Raw genomic sequence first — 22,507 nt, forward strand, 5'->3', positions numbered from 1 at the left:
TGACTTCTTTCAATGAGCAGCAATGGAGGTGTAAACAAAACAAACCCTTTCCTCCCGGGACTGCTTTGCTCATGGTGTCTCATCACAGCAGCAGTAACCGTAACTAGGACTGAGTATGTTGATGCTTTTGAGCAGGTTACCGGCATGCAACAAGGGGTGTGTGGTGGCGGGAAGCCTAGCTCGGGATGAGAGACGTGGTGGGTAGAGATGAAGAGATGAAGGCCGGGAGGAAGCTAACGTGTAGTCAAGGAGAAATTGAAGACTGATTCAGGCATGCCCTGTTACTCACAGATGTGCTACATCTGGGGTGGATGAAACCGAGGAATAAAAGCCACTGAATGCCACAGGCCACACTTTGAAACAGGCGCCATTGACTGCAGGCTGGGTGCTTCTACCAGTCTCAATCATAGTTAAAGCAGATAAAAGGAAATCTCACTTAAATTCACAGAGATTCCGTGAGTGGAATTCTATCACTCAGTTGTTCTCTGACCCTGCTCACCGCACCCTGTACCCTATGCGTAGACTCACCCTTTTTCACATTAGAAGGTCTTCATGCTGGAGAAACTCACTCTAGTTTTTATTCCTTTCCAGGACATCTTTGAAGATGCCTTGGAGACCATCTCTATGTAAGTAATAATATAATAAATGCCATATGAGAAATTCATGGTTCTTGTGTATAAAATGTCAACATTTCAGCGGGCAGTGGTGGTATACGCCTTTAATCCCAGCACTTAGGAGAAGGAGGCAGGTGGGTTTTTGAGTTCAAAGCAAGCCTGATCTACAGAGAGAATTCCAGGACAGCAGGACTGTTATGTAGAGAAACCATGTCTTGGGAAAACAAAAAATGTTAATATTTCATTCTCAATTTTTTGAGCGTGGTGACACTGTCTGGGACAAAGTCAGTGGTCTATAGAGAAAGAGTCAGGATGTGATCACACTCGAGGAGCTACCTGACTTTCTCAACTGCATTTTATTTCTTGCCTTGCTAAATAAAAGATATTTTCTATATTATTTACATGATTAGCTTGGATTGTTGACTTTGGTTAGTATTTAACCACACGTTTAAGCCCGAGAGGTCCTTTGCATGTGGGCTTTGTGTTTTTGAGACAGGGTTTCTCTGTGTAGCCTTGGCTGTCCTAGAACTCACTCTGTAGGCCAGGCTGGCCTTGAACTCACAGAGATCTGCCTGCCTGACCCAAGTGGTTTTTGTAATAATTTAAAATGACTAAATAATATTAGATCAAGTAGGATGCCATAGTTAGCTACCTCTCCATTGTCAGACATTTAAACTGTTACTATTTTAGAAACTTAAAAAAACCTTTTTATGTGTATGAGTGTTTTGCTCAAGTGTATGTCTGTGCATCACACGTATGTAGTGCCCCCTAGAGGCTAGAAGAGGACACCAAATCCTCTGGAACAGGAATCATGGCCAGGTGTGGGCAGCAGGTTAGGTGCTGGGAATTGAACCTGGGTCTTCTGCAAGAGCAGCAAGTGCTATTAGCAACTGAGCCATCTCTCCAGCTCTAAAAAAAGGTTTAAGTGATGTATGCTTTCATATATTGAATTTGGTCATGTGTTTGAATTACTAGTTTATGTTTGAATTATTTGTGTGGCCCAGGCTGGCCTCTAACACTTGATTTTCCTGTCTCTAGAGTGTTAATAGAGGCATAAACCACCAGCCTGGTTTTCTCTTATGTGCTTATGGACTTTAAATTATATGCATCTTCCATTTGCTATAGTCTACTTAATACTTTTATGTTAGAATTATAAATTTTTATTTTGTTCACAACTCTTAATGTTTTTGTTGTTGATTGCCTCTAAGACAGAAAAAGAAAAAACAAACCACTTGAATCATAGTAAGGATTGGAAAGCCCCTTTCATTTTGAAATGGTCTCAGATTCTAAGAGTTCCTGTAACCTGCCCTGACTTTCCTTATTATTCATTTAGTAGCTAGCACATTATATTTGCTATACTGATGAGTCAACATGGATCCTCCTACATTTCAGACTTGCGTGTCCTCTACATGCCTTATTGTGGGCTTTGTCCTTAGCTTGGTGTTTTTGCAAAGTTTTGGGAAATTTTAGGAGGTGGGACATAGTAGCCTTTGGTCACTAGGGGCATGCTGATGGAGGAAATGATGTGGCCCTAGGTTCCCACTTCCCATTTTGCTTCCTGGCTATCACAAGGTGAATGGCCTTCTTTTGCCCTGTACCTCCATCTACTGAGATGGACTGCCTTGTCACAGACCCCAAAGCAATGAGGTCAGCCAGCCGTGGAGTAAACCTCCAAAGTGTGAGCCCAAATAAACCCTTTGTTATTTTAAGTTGACAGATCTTCAACATTTGTTACAGTGACAGAAAACCAATACTGATCATTTTTAGTAACTGTAGCCTGTCCATTGTTCTTATTTCTTTAGATTTTACCTTGTGTCCCCTTTTTTCTCTTGATATCTCAACTAAAATATCATACTGTATTTAGTCAGCATGTCTCTTTAGGCTGCATTATTGTTGTTGTTGTTGTTATTATTATTATTATTATTGTTACTTTTTTGGAGACAAGATTTCACTGTCTGGTCTTGGCTGACCTGAACACAAATATCAGCACATGGACTGTGTCCTTTGAAGAAACTTAAGTTGCTCATGAGTTTTGTGACTTGTCTGGCAGGAACACGCTGTTAGGGAGGTGTGGTCAGTTAGAACCATCTCATAGCATGTAGAGGTCTACTGTAAGTGTCAACCCACAGGTCTCCCCAGCTCTCCTGTGGAATTCTGTTTCTTGAATGAACCCTTAGATGCTGGCATGTACTCCTTGGTGCACTGATGACAGGCTATTCTTTCCTAGTTTGTGCATACATACTGTTGATGGTGGTGGATGGAATAATTTGTTCATAAAGCAACCATGGCATTCCATAGGAAGAATATATGCCTTAGGGTTTCAGTTACTCTGAAGAGACATCATGGGGGGACATATCACATGCATGTCAGAGCAGTTGCAGGTTTAATGTATTCTCGGCAGTGGCTTCTCACGCCATAGCGCCCTGCTAAAGTTTGAGGAGTTTGTAGGTGTTAGTGGGGTCCTGAGGTTGCATGTGGTGCTGGATGTGTCAATGCACAAGAACAAGAACTCCTGAGAACTCGGCAGACTTGGAGAAGGTGAAATAGGTAGGGATTTTTAGCTGGGTGATTAGTAGCTTAGAATGGAAATAAAAATACTTTGTGAACATCTTTTCTTTCTCACCCTGTTCTTTTCAACCATCAGTTATAGATTAGTATGATTTCATAGGGCCATTTTTTTCATTTGATTTGATCAGTTGGTGGTAATGTATTATTTTGCCCAGACTCCCAAAATAACTACACAGAAACTGTATTAATTAAATCACTGCTTGGCCCATTAACTCTAGTCTATTATTGGCTGACTCTTACATCTTAATTAACCCATTTCTGTTAATCTGTGTATCACCACATGGCTGTAGCTTACCGGCAAGGTTCCGGCATGTCTGTTTCCGGCAGCACCTACATGGCATCCCTCTGACTCCGCCTTCTTTCCCCCACTGTTCACTTTAGTTTTCTCTACCTAGCTATGTTCTGCCCTGCTATAGGTCGAAGGCAGTTTCTTTATTAATCAGTGGTAATCACAGCATACAGAGGGGGAATACCACATTACCTCCCCTTTTCTGTCTAAATGAAAAGGAAGGTTTTAATTTTTAGCATAGTAAGATTACATATAACAAAACTGTATCAAGTAGGAATTACAGTTACAATATTTATTTCTACTTTATCTTTTATGATATCTAAGGAAAACTGTAACTATCTGTTCTTCAACTCCATCAAAGACCCCAGAAGGATATAATATTACCTAAGTAATTAGGAAGTGCATTGTAAGCAACTTCCAAAACTCTAGAGTTGACAGAGACATTTTGCTGCCTGGATAGTCATCCAAAGTTCTTCTGTAACATTAGAGCATCCATCTTCAGCCTACAGGCCCATAGTATCTGCAGACTTTTCAATGAAGCAGGAACTCTAAAGGACAGTCTCACCTTCTTTAGGCAACTTCAGCAATCATTTTTCTGTGGGTGCTGCTTGTCCAGTTCATACAGCACACCATCAAGCAGTCCAGGGAAAAGCAGTTTCTTGCCCAAATGGCTAGCAAACTTCATAAGGAGCCTCTTTGGTGCCCATTTTCCTCTTGAAGTTATTGGTGCTGCCAGAAGCAGATGTGTCTCATTGTCATGAAAAGTTCCAAGTTCTTAAAACATTTTAAATGCCATATTCTGAAAGTCTCTGAAAGATTTGAAGAATACGCATCTAACTGAACTATATCTCTGTACATCTAGAAAACCTAACTAGCATGACTATAAGCTTGACTATTATAGATGATTACTTATTAACCTATATTTCTTAATTATACATTATATTTTTAAATGAGCTGCCCAAACACAATACCTTAATCAAGAGCAGAAATATACATATAACAAAATTGACCTTAAATTTGTATCAATAAACCAAGATTCACACCAATGCAAAACTCTATAGCATATCCCCCTTTAAGTGTGAACAAACATTTATAAACAATATTTGGGAATATGGGAGTAGTTATCTCCAAACTGCTTCCTGCAAAGTAATTTTTTGAGTGGTGTTCATGGCAACCTTCCAGGGGTTTTTGGCCCATTAAACCACATTAGTCTGGAAGGATTCCACAATTTCTCATCCTCTGTGGAAACAAAAGAAAAACCTCTTTTCCAAAGCAACGTATCCTTAGACTCAAATTTTGACATCAAGAAACCTTTAAAACATATATGTTGGTTTAGCTTAGCAATCCCAAGAATCAAATGTCTCTCTGCAGTCAAAAATTCAAAGAAAACACAATAATATACATAATCCAGACTCTGTGTATATTCCATCTTTATGTGTCTTATTTTTACTCTATTGCTTTGTAATATTTATTTTATTATTTTTATTCCTTTAACCTATATGACTTGTATTCAGTCTCTTTAAAGACTTTGTTTTAGGAATGGGAGGAGGGGAGGAAGTGTAAATTTTTGAATGGAAAAATAAAAAAAATGTAGGAACTTAGTTGGATCCTTAGGCTTTTGTTTAGAGTAGAAAAGTATTTACTTCTCTATTTCTGAAATACAAGGTCTGGCTATTAGCCACACCTTTTGACAATAACCTTGAGAGAGCAGAACTCTCTGATTTAAATCTAGGTGGGACCTTTGTTTGAGGTAGAGACAGACAATAACCTTGAAGTAATAGAGTCCCAAATCTCTGACCTTTGAACGAGGTGGAAACAGGCTCACATTTTTGGGCTTCCACATGTCTCTGGGTATAAACTTTCATATTTAGAAGTTAATTTGACAGATTAACACTTAGAAAAGTAACAATATTAGATTCTCCCCATAGGGCCCATGATTCTCATACCTAGTAGTAGAACCCTGGCTGTTCTTTACTTGAGCCATAGACTACAAGTCTTGTTTTTGATATTAACAACTTACTACTTATCACATGACTTATTCCTCTGACTCATATTATATGTGGACTATAAATTATTCATAGATGTTTTAAGAGCTACATAGATATGATTGAGACTCCAATTAGTTTTCAAAATAGCTTCAAAAAATCCATTAAGAAATTCCATTAGTACTCAAAACTTACTGTGTAGATATCTTTATAATATTCCATTTTATCTCCTTTATACTGAAGCTGCCTGAATTAGTTGTTAATAAGAACTTATATTTTTGCAAAGTGTACAGAAGTAGTTGAACTAATGCTGGGATGGAGTAAATAAAGCAAATGAATAGAAATAAAGAGACTGTACCCCACTTGAACCATTGTGTGTAGCAAGGGGCTCTCCAGTTGTTGTAACCATGTGACTTTAAGTTGCTTAGATTCATACCAGACAATGATAATGCTTTCAATTACGAGGGAACTTGTAAAGCCTTTTTCAATGACATTCCTAAGAATGTGAAAACATGGGAGTCAGATAATATGTTGAAAAGTATATAGATAAGTTTAAGTAGAAGGGAGTTGATATTTATAATTCTATCTCTGGATTAAAGGAAAACAAGTAAGTTAATACTACTATATTATGCTTTTAAAAAGTGTGCTTTTAAAGTATGAAATGTTGCAATGAAAAACTAATGTTAATGTTTTAGTAGTGAAGAGCACTGTTGCCTGGACCCATGTTGGGCAGTTCATTACCAGTGACTCCAGCTCCATGAGATACAACACCCTCTTCTGGGGAGCACAGACAACTGTGCTTTCATGCATATTTCAACACACAGGTGCACACACGTATAAAATTATAAATAATGCAATAATGTTCACCACTTATTAACCACTCTCATCCATCCTTTTTTCTCTTGCTTTTCCTTCTTAATGCTTTATTTACTTGCATATGCTTCTTAAGTCTTAAATTTTGTTCAAAACAAAACATGTGTTACACATACTTCTGAGCCAGGCTTAATTTGATTAACAAATCACTGACATCGCTATTCATTTTTTTGAAAGCAATGCAATGTTTTGGTTGTTTGTTGTGGGCTGCTATACAATTTTGGCTTTTTCTTATTTCTTAATGAATCAGTGTGATCTTCATGATAGGAGTTGTTCTATTATGAGATGCACTTCAGTATATAGTAGAACACTGTGCATTTGCAAATGTTCATACATGTAACTGTGAGTAAATTTCTATAATCTGTCCATATATTATGAATAATGTGTGTGTGTGCACATGATCTGTTTATATGCATATTCCAGAGCAAGTAGTACAAAGTTCAGTTATAAATCTACATATGAGATGTTTAAAAAACAACAGAAAACCCCAACAAAACAAAAAAAAATTTGTTTTAGTTTTTAAAACCATTTACTTCCTTTTATAACTTTCTATATTCTTCCTCTCTCTTCCAAGCCTATGTATATTTTAAATACACGGTGTCTTGTTTAGAGGTCTTTTAAGTCTGAAACTGTCCTATTGTGCATCTGTAATCCTTTTCTAACCAGGACTGCTTCTTAAAATGCTAAAGCACTTGATTTGGACTAAGGTTGCTTTGCCTTTTAGCTCTGTCCAGTCCATTATGGTGGAGGTTTGCTCACTGCCTCTGAACTAGCTGGGTGGGAGCTGCTCTCATCACCTCAACTCTGGTAACCAGTTGGCCCATGCTCCCACCAAGTAACTTGCAGCAAGCTACCCACAAATCCCATTTAAATGCTTGGCCTCTTGAAAGAGCCAGAGTTTTCACTGGCAGCACAGCCCAGGAAGCTGCCTTTCAAAACCAACTTGGGTTTCTTTTTTTCTTTTTTCTTATTTTTTTTTTTTTTTGCTACCGCTGAATTGGGAAGACCTCTCTTAAAGGAGCTGCGGCATGCTGCCAGCAAGCAGAGCCCATCCGAAAAAGATGCAGCTAAACTTTGATTTTTAGTGTCTAGAATTCCTTTCCAAGCCCTCTCAGGTTTTATGTGGATTTAGCTAGCACACGTTGGAGCGCCAATTTGTAACAGGAGGTGAAGCTGCTTGTTTGCTTCCCGACCGCCTGGCTGCCCAGAGTCCTGAAATAACCACATAGAAACTGTATTAATTAAATCACTGCTTGGCCCATTGGCTCTAGCTTCTTATTGGCTAACTCTTACATCTTAATTTAACCCATTTTTATTAATCTGTGTATCACCATGTGGCTGTGGCTTACCGGCAAGGTTCTGGCATGTCTGTCCCCGCCAGCAGCTACATGGTATCTCCCTTACTCTAACTTCTTTCTCCCAACACTCACTTTAGTTTTCCCTGCCTAGCTCTGTTTTGCCCTGATATAGGTCCAAGGCAGTTTCTTTATTAATCAATGGTAATCACAGCATACAGAGGGGAATCCCACATCACAAACAAATCAAATGCACATTATTTTGTAAGGACAGTAAACCATTAGTGAGAGTGGAGCCTTCTAGAAGCCCTGCCTTCTACCCTGTTACCTGGGGATTGCACTTCCATATAGGACTTTGTAGGTCCACAGATATTCAGACTGAAGCATGCACTGTTGAGAAAATATTCTCAAAGGAGAATGTAAAGATTTACAGTATACTAAAAAAAATTCCAGCCAAGAGATGGTTAAATAGTTAAAAGAATATACTGGTTTTTGGCTTCTGTGAGCACCAAATACATGCATGGAACACAGACATGTATTCATACAAAACACTAACACACATAAAATGAAAAATTCCCGTCACCACTGAGCAGTGAAGGATAACTGTTGTCTCTGCTCAAAGACTGACTGGAGGGGTCTTTTAAGATGTATACTTTTCACAAAGCAATGATTTGTGGCTGGCTGTGTTTGTCAGCCCATAGATAATTCAGTCTGGCAATGTGGACACTACCCATAGCTGGAGGGATCATTTCTGCCGTTTCTTAACCATTGGCTGACTTGATTTTTATTTGAAGTTTACGTAAATGACCTGTCAGTTCTTAAGTGATGAACTCGTTGTCTTTTTACTTTCACTGTCTTCCCCCAACACTTCCATCCGTTCTCTTTTCTACCTGTTGTAAAATAGCCATTTAAAAATGACTAGTAAAACATTTAAAAGCAGATGCTTGAGAATTTCATCCTTTGGAGTGTGTCACCGTTGCTGTTTTGAAAGTTAATCAGCATCTCTGTGACTCTTCTCCCTCCCTCTTTCGTTGTGCTCACAGAGCAGCCTGTGTAGAACTCCTCAAAGGCTTAGGGACACCTGGCTGGGCATCATTTTACTGGTATAGTTTAGTGTTGTGTGTCATATACATTTAATAAATCTGAAGATTTAATAGCCAGCCACTAACGAATTAAAAGGGCTCACAGTTGCTGAAATCTGAAGAGGTATTAGGGACTTTTATCCCTTCCATTATTCTGCAAGGTAATTCCCATGTTATTTATTTTACTTTTGTTGTTCAGAATGGGAATGTTTAGGACATCAGGAGTTTCTTCGTACCTGTAATCAGAACTTCCTGAGTACGTTTGCTGCAGTGCTGATGGATGTCCTTCCAGGGTGTGTCCCTCAGGCACTGCATTTGGAAGCTTTGGGCTTCTGTCTACCCTGGCAGCCTTACTCTTGCTTTTTGTGTTCTTAAAGAAAGTGTGTGCATATAAAGTTCTGCATGTCAGCTCGCCCATTAATTAAGGGATTGTTTGACTTTTAAAAATTGTGAGCCAATCTAAAAGAAAAATATTCCCAGAAGAATGTATGATGTGGTCTAATTTCTATAAGAGATATCCCTTCCTTAGCTGTTTGAAGCAACACCTGTGTTTTAAATGAGCCCACCCGTGGCTTCAGTCCAACGATATTGTTTACAGATAGATTAATCCTGTGTCTTTAATAGAGCTTCGTCACTAAAATAGTATACGGATGCTTTTCCACATAATTCCATGTAAGTAAGGCGTGTTTTGCAATACATATCTTTTTTCCTTTCCTTTTTTTTCCTTTTTTTTTTTTTTTTTTTTTTGAGACAGGTTTTCTCTGTAGCTCTGGCTGTCCTGGAACTCTCTCTGTAGATCAAGCTGGCAGTAAACTCAGAGATCCACCTGCTTCTGCCTCCAGAGTGCTGAGATAGAAGGTGTGCACCACCACTGCCTGGCTTGTAAAACATATCTTTAACCTATTAAATAATTGATTTGAAGGTATTTTGTTAGAGTAGATATAAAAAGCTCCACAGATAAATGCTAATCACCATGCAATATATACTGAACAAGCACTGCTGTTTTTATAGAACAAAAATGTGAGACGTTTTGCTTATTCCCATGAAGCCCTATAGTGACTCTAAATTTTAAAAAAAGTTGTCATAAAAGGAAAAAATAATTTTTATAAATTTATCAAATAAGAGAAAAGAATATAATTTTGTATATTTCCCCCTTTCTGGGGATTCACCTCGTTAGCCTATGGATAAGAGAATGCCTGCTTTGTGTAGTAGTGCTGGTGTCATTGCCTCCTCCCCTTCTTCCTCCTGCTTGTCCAAGAGGTTCAGGATTTACAAAAGACAGTAGTAAAAAGATTTAAAATGATTGAGGAAATTATTGGAGCTGATGAGCAGGGAAAGAAGGTACAAAGACAGGATTTAACATTGCCAATACCTGTCAGAAATGACTTACCCGGAGTTTTAGATTCCTACCCTGTAATCTACTCTGAAAAAGCATCAAGTTCTAAATGCCCAAAAGAATTCAAAGAAGGTAGATGGATACCTATAGGTATGAATGATCTAAAAGAAATTAAGCAAGCAGTATTATCTTATGACTTGCACTCAACATTTGTTACAGAGATGGTTAAGACATGAGCTTCTAGCAATAAGGCCACCCCACATGACTGACTTCAGTTCTGGAAGACAGGCCACAACTACTGTGGAAATGCTATTGGTGAGAAGAGGCAAAAATTTTAGAACAACAGGGAAAAGCAAAAGGACTTGAGGCTTCCCAAGATTAAATTCTTGGTGAGGGCACTTATGCTGACCCACAGGTTCAGGCTCTTTACGATGAATAAATCTTGTTTCTATGCTACACAGCAGCCTTAAATGCTTGGGACAGGATTTAAGAACTAGGAAAATGAATTTAATTATAAACTAGGGTTAAACAGGGCCAGAGAGAACCCTTTAGTGACTTTTTACAAAGATTAACTAAGGCTGTACAAATAGGAGTAACAGACCCAGAAGCTAGATGAATATTTATTGAATCTCTGGTTTTTGAAAATGCCAACTCAGAATGCAAAAGATACTTGAGCCTTTAAAGGTCAGATCAGCACCAGTGAATGAATGGATCCTGCATACAATGAACATTGAGACATTGGACTTTAATACTGAGGCTTGGGTAGGAGAAAATTTCCAAAGGTATGAGGAGACATCAAAATATCAAATGTTTTAGTTGTGGTAGAATAGGACATCTGAGAAGGCATTGTAGACAAGGAATTCCTAGAAATAATTTCTCCTCTGGGAATGACCAAAATAAAAGGTATCAACTTTCTGTAGGAAGTGTGGCAAAGGCCGACATTGGACCAATGAATGCAGATCAACAAAAGACAGACAAGGCAACACAATACCATTGGGAAACTCCTTGTGGGGGGCCTCTTGCAGGTCCCGAGTCAAACATGGTCCAGTCATTCTCAGTCACTGTGGAGGACATGTCTCACCAGGGAAATTTAAACATCCATTGTCTGATGTAAAAAAAAAAAAATACTGTTCTCGATGATGGAATAAACATGGAGGATTAATCAAAAATTCCAATAGGAAATAGGAAACATATATTCTGGCAGACTTCTGTTAATTATCAAAGACCAAAGCTAAGAGTACATATAAATAACATTATAATTGAGAGATTACTAGACATGTGTAACATGAGGGCCGGCTTGTTGGGGTTTCTATCCTGCCCAGTACCCCACAACCGGCAAGTCCCAGAGAAAAATCAATCACACAGAGATCTCTATAAGTTATAAAGCTGATTGGCCCATTAGCTCAGGTTTCTTGTTAACTCTTTTAGCTTATATTAACCCATTATTCTCATCTAGGTTAGTTATATGGCTTGGTACCTTTTCCAGCGGGGCAGCTTACATCTTTCCTCTCCTGTGGTCTGGGCAGAACTGGAGAGGGAGCTTCCTGCTTCCTAGAATACTCCCCTTCTCTTTGCTCCACCTCTACTTCCTGTCTGGTTTTCCTGCCTATACTTCCTGCCTGGCCAATCAGCGTTTTATAAAATACATGATTGACAGAATACAGACAATCTCCCGCACCAGACATGGGTGTGGACATGAGTGTCATTACTCCAGAATCTTGGCATCTGAGTTTTCCTCTTCAAGAGGCAGATGTCCAATTCCTAGGAATTGGAACCCTATCTCAGATGAAAAAAAGCATGAGATGGGTTGAATGCATAGGGCCATAAGGACAGAGAGGAAGGCTGAGGCCATATGTGGCTAATAATGCAGTGAATATATGGAGTTGTGAACTGCTGCAGCAATGGAATACCCAGATTAACGTTCCTGCAGTCCCAGAAATGCATGTGTCTGAGAAGGATTTTATAAGGTACTATACACAAAGGTCAGCAGCCATTTAGGCTGTACAAGAACACAAAACAACTAGCAAACCTTTAGAGGTACCAATGGCCCAGCCTTTAAAATGATTAACTGAGAAACCAATATGGGTTAAACAATGGTCTTTAACAGAAGAGACACTGCAGGCTTTAGAACAGCTGGTACAGGAGCAACTAGATGCTCACCATATTGGAGAATCAACCAGCCCTTGGAATTCTCTTGTATTTGTTGTTAAAATGAAATCTGGAAAATGGAGAATGGTGACAGATCTAAGAGCTGTCCATAAAGTAATTCAGCCAGAACTCCAAATAGGAACTTCAGAAAAACCCTACTGAATACTCAAAGACTATTTGCAATTATACCAGATAGTAATCTTGAAACTTAATCATCATTTTACTTTCATAGGATCCCATAGAAAGAACATCACCCCCATGACAGCTAGAAGTAATTCTAGAAGACGACATCCACTCTCCCAACAAAGTTTGTCCTCAGGGTTAGGAACATCAATTAGGGATTGATTATAATTGGTATAGGGTTGGGTATTGGGGTGAAAAATTATGTAGGCTTAGGGATCTCTTTGAAAAAAAAGAGGGAAATTGGATGGGATAATAGGTAGATTAGTGTGAGCTTACATTAATAATAGTAGTGAGTAATAGAGTGAATATGTGTGAGCTATTGTTTATAGACAATTTACATGGGTATAGATTCTTGTATATTGATACAAATTCAAATTATATTGAATATGTTCCTATTTCTGTATATAATATTTGTATACCTAGGCAAAATTATTTTTTCATATTGTATGCATTCATGCTTCTACCTCTGTTTAAGACATTTTATATATTGATGCAATTTTAGCATAAATTTATCATATTGGATTATATATTTCTACCTATGATCAAGATGCTTATACATTGTTTACATTTTAAGGTCATTGTCCTCATTTGCTGTACAGTTATTTAAAGACTTTAATATTCTAATATGAAGTCTTAGTCTTTAAGCTATATAGGTATTAAAAATTATAGATCAATAGTCATCTATGTTTTTCATACTTATAGTTAGACTAATCAGGTTCTTTAGAAACATAGAGATTGTATTCTGCATAGATAGGTAATCTTCAGTCACTTCAAAGAACTGTAGAATATGGCATTTAAATAACTTAGGGTTCTGTTGATATGAGACGTAATTGCTCCTGGCAACTCCAGTCTGTTCCCCAGAGAATGTTGAGCACTGAAGACAGTTCATTTGGAGCTTGTTTTCTTCTTGGCAAAACTGACCTTTGGGCAAGGAACTGCCCATGCCTCAACCACTGACAAAATGCAAGGTGTCTAGACAGGACAAGCAGGATACAAGGAAAATAATTTCAAATCTTGCCAAGACAGGATAAGAAAGTTCTGAAAAATTTCCTGCCTCTGAAAATGGTCTCTCAGTTACTCTAGACCTTAACCAAAGTTGGTTGCTCCAGTGTTGCAAATGGGACTTTGGGTGATTGTCCAGGTAGCCAGATCTCTCTGTCATTTATTGCACATTTTGGAAGTTGCTTGGTTGTACTTCCTGTTTACTTAAGTAATATTATTTCCCTTGTCAGGTGTTTGATAGGGTTGAAGACTAGATAATCGTAGTTACTTTCCTCTCATGACTTGGCTAAGTTATTTCTAATACAAGACTTAGACTCCTTAGGATAGGATAATTATTGAAGCATTTATCATATGTTTCTTGCTTGATATTGTTTATGCTGGTTGTAATCCTAATTTTTATACTTGATATTTGTTCTTATTGTATATAGTTTTATATTAGGCTTAGACCTCTCTTATTTAAACAAAAATGGGAGGTGCTATAGGAACTCCTTCAGCCAATAGCCTTTAAGATACCAGCTCACTTGGTCGTGGTCTCTTACATTATAAATGCTGATGTAAAGCCTGCTAACTCTCTCTTCCGGCTGCTGGATTTGGTTCCTGTTCTCTGTTTGTGCAGAGGACTGTGATCTGTGAGTCTACTCCTAAATAAGTAACCCTTTATTATACTTAATTCTGAGCTAGTGTGGGATTTCTTTTAAGCATCCATCTTCAGTGGATATTTGTTCTACATTATCCCAGGAAAAAATCATGCAACACAAAAATAATACATAACTTGGAAATCAATATTACTCAAGAAAAGAATGTTAATTGTTAAGTTCCATCCATATGACATAGGACCGAGAAAAATATCCCAAGTAAATTGTTACAGAATATTGGCAGTGATTATCTCTGTGTTATGGGATTGTGTCTGGCTTTATTTTTCTTCATTTCCTAGTTCCTATTTATAATCTGGAGATACCATCTTCTTATACTTGGTGATAATTCCCCGCACATGACAGTGTCTTCTATAGCCATATCAACAATCAAAACACAAATAAAATAATAACCAAAAAACACAAGTCCAAACTCAAACCCACTTGAAATACTGTTTATCAAATATCAGTTTGAGATTAGCCTTTCCAGCAGCCTTGATATGCCTGTCACATGATGGGGATTTGCCACTGACCCAACCTGCCAGACTGATTTCCCATCTTCAGTGTTCCTTTAAAGTGTGTTTTAAGAAAGTCCATGGGTATAAAACGTAGGTCATGCCTGGGAATAGCAGCCTGTCCTTACTTTTTCTTAAAATAAGAAAGTAATTCATGCTATCCCTTGATAGAGAAATGCCTAGGTTAGGTGAAAAATTATTGGACGCTCCTGTGGTTTTTATAAACCCGGCTCTCTGTACTTGTCCTGCCTGCTTCTCTAGGATAATTAAACAGTGATGGATTAGGACTAGGCTGCAGCAGAGATTGGGGGAAGAAAATCTCCCAGCATCCCTTCCTGCGGAAGCAGCCGCCACAGCAGTGAGTGTAGCTGCCACGGTAACTGACAGGTCTTGAATTCACCCTGCAGTGCTCTGGGGGCCGTCAGATGCCTGGTTACCTCTTTGCCAGGATCTGGAGGCCAGGGAACGAAGCAGAAGTTGAAGATTTCTGCTGGTTTTTATACTGAGGAATGGTTCTTTTAGTTGGCTTTTGAAAAGGTCTGGTAGAAGAGAGGGAAGACAGCTTTAATAGTGGAGCTGTGTTCTCTCCTCTGAAGTTACAGCCGCTGGGAGTCTGTGAGTATGCTGTGTTTATTTAGCGGTTCCAGGGGACACGATTGCAAGGTTCTCTTTAAGTCTGGGAGGATTTATTTAAGGAAACCTTTGGGGGAAAAAATTAAAGAGTTCCGTTTGACTAGAGACTTGCAGGTTTTGTTAGATGACATTGTCCTTTTAGCTTCCTGTCAAGCTTGCCGGGGGCTCCCCACGCCCCCTCCCTTTTTTTTGAATCGTCTGAGGGTGAGTGCTGTAATTGCAGCAGGCAGCATGCCTGTGTCGGTGCACCGCCTGCGCTGCAGAGGCTGTGGTCTTCCCTGGTGCCCTGGCTGGCTGACAGACGCTGCAAGGTGTGCCCTGGAGCTCCCCAAGGCTCCCACAGCAGAACAATGGCAGCAGGAGGAAGCTCACTGGTGCTTTCTGTGTTTGTCTCAGGTCCTCTGCTGCCGCCTTCTAGCTTTTTGTTTTGTCTTGTTACAGTAATTAAAACCTTAAAGAGTGAAGTGGTGTTCACTGAGAAACAGCCTGTGTCATTTCTCCTAGACTTTCACCTCCAGCTGGGTGGTGGTAGCTGCAGCCCGGCTCTGTAGCAGATCAGTGAGCCCCAGGAAGTGAGCGCTGCTTCCTGACCTTTTAAAGTTGTACACTGGAATTACTGCTGGTGTGTATGTGTGTGTGTGTGACACAGATCCTGAACTCAGAACTTCTGTCCTGAGTCATTGTGTGTGTGTATGTGAATATATGTGTATGACACAGATCCTGAAGTCTGAACATCTGTCCTGAGTCATTGTGTGTGTGTGTGTGTGTGTGTGTGTATGACACAGATCCTGAACTCAGAACTTCTGTCCTGAGTCATTGTGTGTGTGTATGTGAATATATGTGTGTGACACAGATCCTGAACTCTGAACATCTGTCCTGAGTCATTGTGTGTGTGTATGTGAATATATGTGTATGACACAGATCCTGAACTCTGAACATCTGTCCTGAGTCATTGTGTGTGTGTGTGTGTGTGTGTGTATGTGTGTGTGTGTGTGTGTGTATGACACAGATCCTGAACTCTGAACATCTGTCCTGAGTCATTGTGTGTGAGTGTGTGTGTGTGTATGTGTGTGTGTGTATGACACAGATCCTGAACTCAGAACTTCTGTCCTGAGTCATTGTGCCCCACTTTTCCCTCCAGAACTCACCAGACGCTGCAACTGTTCCTTTCTGGATTGGTGAACTCACCCTAAGCATTTTGTTAGCATAGAGATTGGTTTCAGATTCCTTCTGTGACCCCCACATGTTCTTATTGGTCTTTGTGAACTGATTCGTATCAGTTGGCTATCGATCTCCTCCCCCATCTTTAAACCACATTGACGTGACTTTTAGAAGTGACATATCCAGAGACTAGTAGTCAAAATACTTTTAAACACCAACCGGTCACAGTTGTCTATGTCCATCTACTGTGCTTGACTTAGGCAGACATAATATGCAAGCTTTGTGGGTGCCGGTATTTGGTTGATTTTCCACAGAGTAAAAATAAATGGAGGATTTTTTTTTTAAAAAGGAAAAAAAAATCCCTGCCACCTAGAGATCAAACATCTGCTGCTTTTATTTTTAAACATTTTGTCATACCTAAGTGCAGCAACTTGAGTTTAATTAGCAAGGATGCTAAGTTTAGGATCTCTGCCTTTAAGCTTGCAAAGAGCATTCATTCATTCATTCATTCATTCATTCATTCATAAATGTTCATGTTTGTTGCCAAGATTTTCCCAAGCTCTGGGAATACAATGCTGCAGAAAATGCTGTACTTAGACTCCTGGAGCAGATATTTTTAGTAGGCAAAGGAGGCCGTTGAAACCTAATTACCAGGTTATTTCATTCGAGCTGTGGTGAGCTTTTCAGCTCTGTAGCTAGAGGCTACTTTGTGAGCGGCGTTGTATGGGACACATAAATGCTGGTAACTGGTGCTGCCCCAGATCGTCGGTCACAGATCTTTTGAGATGTAGAACCAAGTTCATTAGTTCAACAGGTACACAATAAGCACCCTAAGTACAGGGTTTAGATCAGAAAACTGGTTTCTGTGTTGGTTGGTCCACCAGGGAAGGGAGGGATGTTGGTTATTATGTCCACTCTGTGCCACCGTTTCCCTGTCTTAGGGGGGAAGATAGAGCTGGGGTCTTCCTCAAAGGTTTTCTGGGCCGGGCTCAGTGCTTTTGGTCGTTCTGCTCCTCCTCCTCTTCTTCCTCCTCTTCCTTCTCCTCCTCCTCCTCCTCTTCTCTCTTTAAATTTATAGTAACTGACCTGTCAGTGGACGTACAGATGGGGAAAATGAGGTCCACAGAGGTCAAACCCATCACCTGGGGTCACTCAGAGTGACGATTGTAATGGTACCCCTTGTAAGCTGGCAGACCCGTGCTCCTTCAGGTGATTGCATGGTGTGTCCCAGCCGGAGGCTGATTGGGGGGAGCGTCCCCCAATTTCTTCTGGTGTAAAGTTCAGTGTATTTCTGGATATCATGTATCATGAACAATAAAGTGATTATTTCCTTTGGCCCCAAGCCCAGATCTTTCTATCACTTTGTAGTTGCTCCCCCCCCCCACCTCTGGCGAAAGGAGAGTGCTGTGTGTGGACAGGCTGAGCTTCAACGGTGAGCCAGCGAGGGAAAGGCGCGGCGAGGTTCACCCGAGGAAAGGGATGGTGGTGGGAAGAAGCCATCTTTCCTGTACTTGGTGTGCAGATTGCTGTCCATCAAGTCAGAGAGCTGTCTGTCAACCTCGGCGGTGTTCCCACGGAGTCACACAGCAGCCCGCCACTCTCTGCAGTGCAGTACTGAGGCAGGTAGTGACTTCACCGGAGACATCCAGCAAGTCTCCTGGACCTGCCACAGTTTCTAGCCTGCCATGCAGCTTCTTGGTGGGAGCTGTGACAAAGAATTTGTGAGCCCAGGGCGCTGTTAACACCACACTCCTTACACCAGACCCCTTGTGCTCCAGCGTCACCTCGCACCTTAAAACCTGCAACTTTGGCTAAGCTGTGGCTGTCCTCTGCAGGTGGGAACAGCTTGTGCTCTCAGAGTTCCTCCTAGCAGGGCTCTCGTAAAGCTTGTTTGACTCTTGACGACGGTGTCCATTTGGAATCGCCTGTCCTGTGGCTGTACTCCACCCTGAAGGCGCAAACATGCTGGACAGGCCAGGCCTGTGGGTGTTGGAGACCCCTCCCCACACTGACACCCCGGCAATAACCAAATTGCCAGGTGGCCTTGGTGAGAGTCAGGAGCAGCAGTGCTGTTTGTTCTAAAGGAGACTTGGTGCTCAGCATGCGGATTTGATGCAAATTTCATGCGTGGTTTTCTCTTCTATTGATGGTTCACTAGTTCACAGGTGGGGACAGTCCTTAGCGACCATTAGGTGGGATGAATGGATTTCTTCAGTGCTTCTCTTAGATTAGTGGGTTATGGAATACTTTATTTGAAATCATTACAGGTGACTGCATTTTAGGAAGAGAAGAGCAGGGGCTGAGACTTGAATTTCATCCGTGGTCGGGGTTGTGTTCATTGTCTTAGACAGTAAGGCAGAATTTGAGCCTTATTGTTGTCCACAAAAGAGAATGTGTAACATAAACATGTAGTTTAGTTGCTGTTCACCTTCTCAGTAATTTAGGGTTTCTCCTCCCTCCCTCCCTCCCTCCCTCCCTCCCTCCCTCCCTCCCTCCCTCCCTCCCTCCTTCCTTCCCTCCTTCCCTCCCTCCTTCCCTTCCTCCCTCCCTCCCTCCATCCCTCCCTCTCTCCCTCCCTCTGTCCATCCCTCTCTCCCTCCCTTCTTCCCTCCCTCCCTCCGTCCCTCCCCCCCTCCTTCCCTCCCTCCATCCCTCCCTCTCTCCTTCCCTCTGTCCATCCCTCTCTCCCTCCCTCCTTCCCTCCCTCCCTCCTCTCTCCCTCCCTCCCTCCCTCCCTCCCTCTCTCCCTCACTCTGTCCATCCCTCTCTCCCTCCCTCTTTCCCTCCCTCCCTCCCTCCTTCCCTCCCTCCCTCCCTCCCTCCTCTCTTCTGCAATAGCATCCATTCCCTCTTATAGTTTCATACCGCACAGCCTGAATAAATATAGTGTATCAGCATGGAAGTGTGGGAGAAGAGTCAGTGCTGGTGCTTAATTTCTTGAGTATTTCTTTCTTTCTTTTTTTTATTTCTTTTTTTCTTTTTTTGAGACAGTGTTTCTCTGTAGTTTTTGGTGCCTGTCCTGGAACTAGCTCTTGTAGATCAGGCTGGCCTCGAACTCACAGAGATCTGCCTGCCTCTGTCACCCGAGTGCTGGGGTTAAAGGCGTGAGCCACCACCGCCTGGCTTGAGTATTTATTTCTATGCCTCTCCTTCCATGCTCATACGCCCATCAGCGTCTACACACTAATACACTCCTGTGTCCATGTTTCATACACAGCTCCCTGCAGCTGAGAAAGCAGGCTGGCGTTCCAGTCAGCAAGCAGAGAAGAACTCCTCTGAGAGAATGGCTTTTGAGCAACTGTTACTTTTTCTCTCCTCCTGGATTATGAGGTTAAAGGAAAGGAAATCTTGTCTTTGTAACAGTTGTTGTTTAAAGACATCCTTCTATTCCTTGTTTCAACTCTGACTTATTTTTTTTTAATGAACAACTTATTCTCAGCCATCTTTAACCTGAAAAACCTGCACTTACTGTACACCCTGCAAAACTCAGCCTCCATGCCGGGAGGGGCATGGTCACTGGCCAAACACTGCTTTTAGGATTGCTGGAAACATTAGGCAGAAGCCCTGAGCAGCAGGAGTGCCTTCCCTGGCCTGTGTATGGGAAGCTCTTGGTGCGCCTCATCTTAAGTGGCACAACAACATCACCACCCTGGCAAACCCTACGTTTATTTATGTGCTGGCTCTGACTAAAAGGTGATTTTAGTCGATGTCCAAACAGAGTACATCGTCTTGTGGGAGTGTCCCCATGAGGTAGACTGAGCCCGGGATTGTTCTTTCCTGCTCTTGCTGAGGTCCGCCATCACAACGGCTGCCACACATGGGGTGGTGCCCAGCTTTGCCCTGTGTCCCGGTAGACTGCCTCCTCAGTTCTCGGGGGTACTCTGGTGCAGAAGGACAAGAGAGATGAAATAAATTTACTGCTGGAAGTGAGCCCTCCAATAGAGTCCTCCAATAGAGAAGAACACCCGCCCCCCATTTGTCTTTCAGTTAAAAGAGTGAGCGGTTGGACCCAGGAAGATCAACCAGGAACTGCACACCTCTCCTGCCAGTCTGCCACCCTGTTGTCATTGGTTTCAAGTGACACAGGAAGCTTGATTTGCTCTGCCTGAAGGAAGAAGTTGGGAAGGTCTAGGTTCCTGTTCTTGGGAGTTTGCTGTGTCTTTGGGCAAGGAAAATAGCACTGTTTGGGGACAGTTTGACCTGCTTTATACTCAGTGTGGAAATGAACGTTTATTCTTTCCTAACGGTCTGACTTTGCAGTGGAGCTCCGATTCGCACCAGAAACTGAAAACAAACCAACACGAAGATGTCAGCGAGGTTGACTTTCAGATTTCCAGGACTCTGTTTTGGAGAGATGGTGGGGTGTTGGGTGGCGAGGGAGGGCCACTACCCAGTGGAGGGTGAACTGAGCTACATCTGTATCTACCTCCTTTCCCTCCCTCCAGGGCGAAGCTGCTACAACGGGAGTCTGGGGAGGGCTCCTGCTGGAACCACTGTCCGGCCTTTGCGCTGGCTGCTAGCCTTGCTGTCTGTGTATGGCTGTGGGGGATTGTGGAGGCATGGGGTGGTGGCCGTGGGTGCTTGAAGGTACCTGTGGGGCTTGTGCGTGGGCATGGCCCTGATCCTGGGGCTTAGCGCTCTTCTTGGCATTGGTTGACCCACAGGAACCCCAGGTCCTGAAACTACTCCTACTTTGTCACTAAGCTAACCTGAAAACATCTTATTTGGCCATTATTCTATAGAGAAAAAGTGGAGTAATCAAAAAAGAGCTAATGAATATGCTTGATCTAGTTTCAATATTTTGTTTTATCATTCCCTCTGTGAGCTGGGTGTGGTGACACACACCTGCCATTTGGGATACTGAGGCAGGAGGATTGCAAGCTTGAAGCCAGCCTGGGTTATAGGAGAGACTCTTTTTCATAGTGGGGTGCTCTAGAAGGGTGCGCGGGAATCTTTCAAGTAAACAAAATTTTTTGTTTGTTTGTTTGTTTTTTCTTGATACAGGGTTTCTTTCTTTCTCTGTATGTCCTTGGCTATCCTGGAATTCACTCCATAGACAAGGCAGGTCTCAAATTCACAAAGATTCACCTGCCTCTGCCTCTTCCTCTGCCTCCTGAGTGCTGGGATTAAAGGTGTGCGCCACCATGCTCTGGTGGCTTAAACAAAGCCTTTTATTTTATTTTATTACTTATTATTATTTTGGAGACAGGGTTTCTCTGTGTAACTCTGGAGTCTGTTTTGGAACTCACTTTGTAGGCTGGCTTCGAACTCACAGAGATCTGCCTGCCCCTGCCTCCCGAGTGCTGGGATTAAAGACTGCACCACCACCTCCCGGCTGAGGAAAGCTTTTTATGTGCTTCTGTTCTCAGCTCTGCCTGAAGTTAAAAACTTTATGTCCTTGAGAACCAACCTAAGTGTCTTCTCTCCCTGGCTGCTACTTTTGATTTCCTTTGCCATCGTTGGTATTAGCACAGTGAGTGTTTCTAGGTTGGTGGGTAGATCAGGGGTGGCTGGTCTGCTCAGGGAGGGAGGTACCACCCTGCAGTTGCTCCCTGGTTCCTCTGTCCAGTCAGCATAATGCTAATCGAAGGTTCCCTTGCCAAGCACAGAGCTAGGTGCTGTGGCACTGTCCTTCAAGATGCTTCCAGTCCCAGGAGGAGACAGTTATTTAGGCCTCTCTCACTTTGCTCAGCCTGCATGCTCTGCCTGAATTAACACCACTTAAGTCGCACCAGTTAGCATCCTGCCATGTTCATCAGCTCACGTATAAGGAACTCAGTATTTCACTACCATGTCGCTAAGTCACACCTCTCTCAAAAATCATGTATTACTGTCATGTGTGTGTGTGTGTGTGATGTGTGTGAGTGCGGATGCACATGTGCCACAGTGTGTGTGTGAGGCGGGGTGTGTGTGTGTGTGTGTGTGTCAGAAAACAGGTTTGGGAGATGGAAGATACTCCTTCCACCTTTATGTGGGTTCCAGGGAGTAATTCAGGTTGCCGGACTTGTGTGGCAAGCACTCTTACCTACTAAGCCGTGCCTGTGGGCACCACGTCACATCTTCTTCATACAGGTCTTATCACTTGGATTTCATTTTGTTTGTGCGTTTTCAGGCATCAGCTCTCTATAGAACCTGGGCTAACATCACAACCCAACCCTAGCTGCCATCTACACAGTCCTAGAGTACATAGT

General features: G+C 41.8%; 1 protein-coding gene across 2 annotated transcripts in view; it reads left to right on the plus strand.

The window, feature by feature from the left end:
- Ttc39b (tetratricopeptide repeat domain 39B) overlaps positions 1–22,507 on the plus strand; it is a 114,850-nt gene that overhangs the window by 25,067 nt on the left and 67,276 nt on the right. Inside the window, exon 2 of one of the 2 annotated variants that reach the window (XM_048453001.3) lies at positions 592–626. In XM_048453001.3, coding sequence (XP_048308958.2) covers positions 592–626 — 35 coding nt within the window. Of the gene's footprint in view, positions 1–591; positions 627–14,910; positions 15,138–22,507 lie in introns of those variants that run through there. The other variant, XM_048453003.3, reaches the window with a different exon arrangement.

The sequence above is a fragment of the Myodes glareolus genome, chromosome 3, assembly GCF_982192425.1.
Source record: "Myodes glareolus chromosome 3, mMyoGla1.1, whole genome shotgun sequence".
Classification (NCBI taxonomy): Eukaryota; Metazoa; Chordata; class Mammalia; order Rodentia; family Cricetidae; genus Myodes; species Myodes glareolus.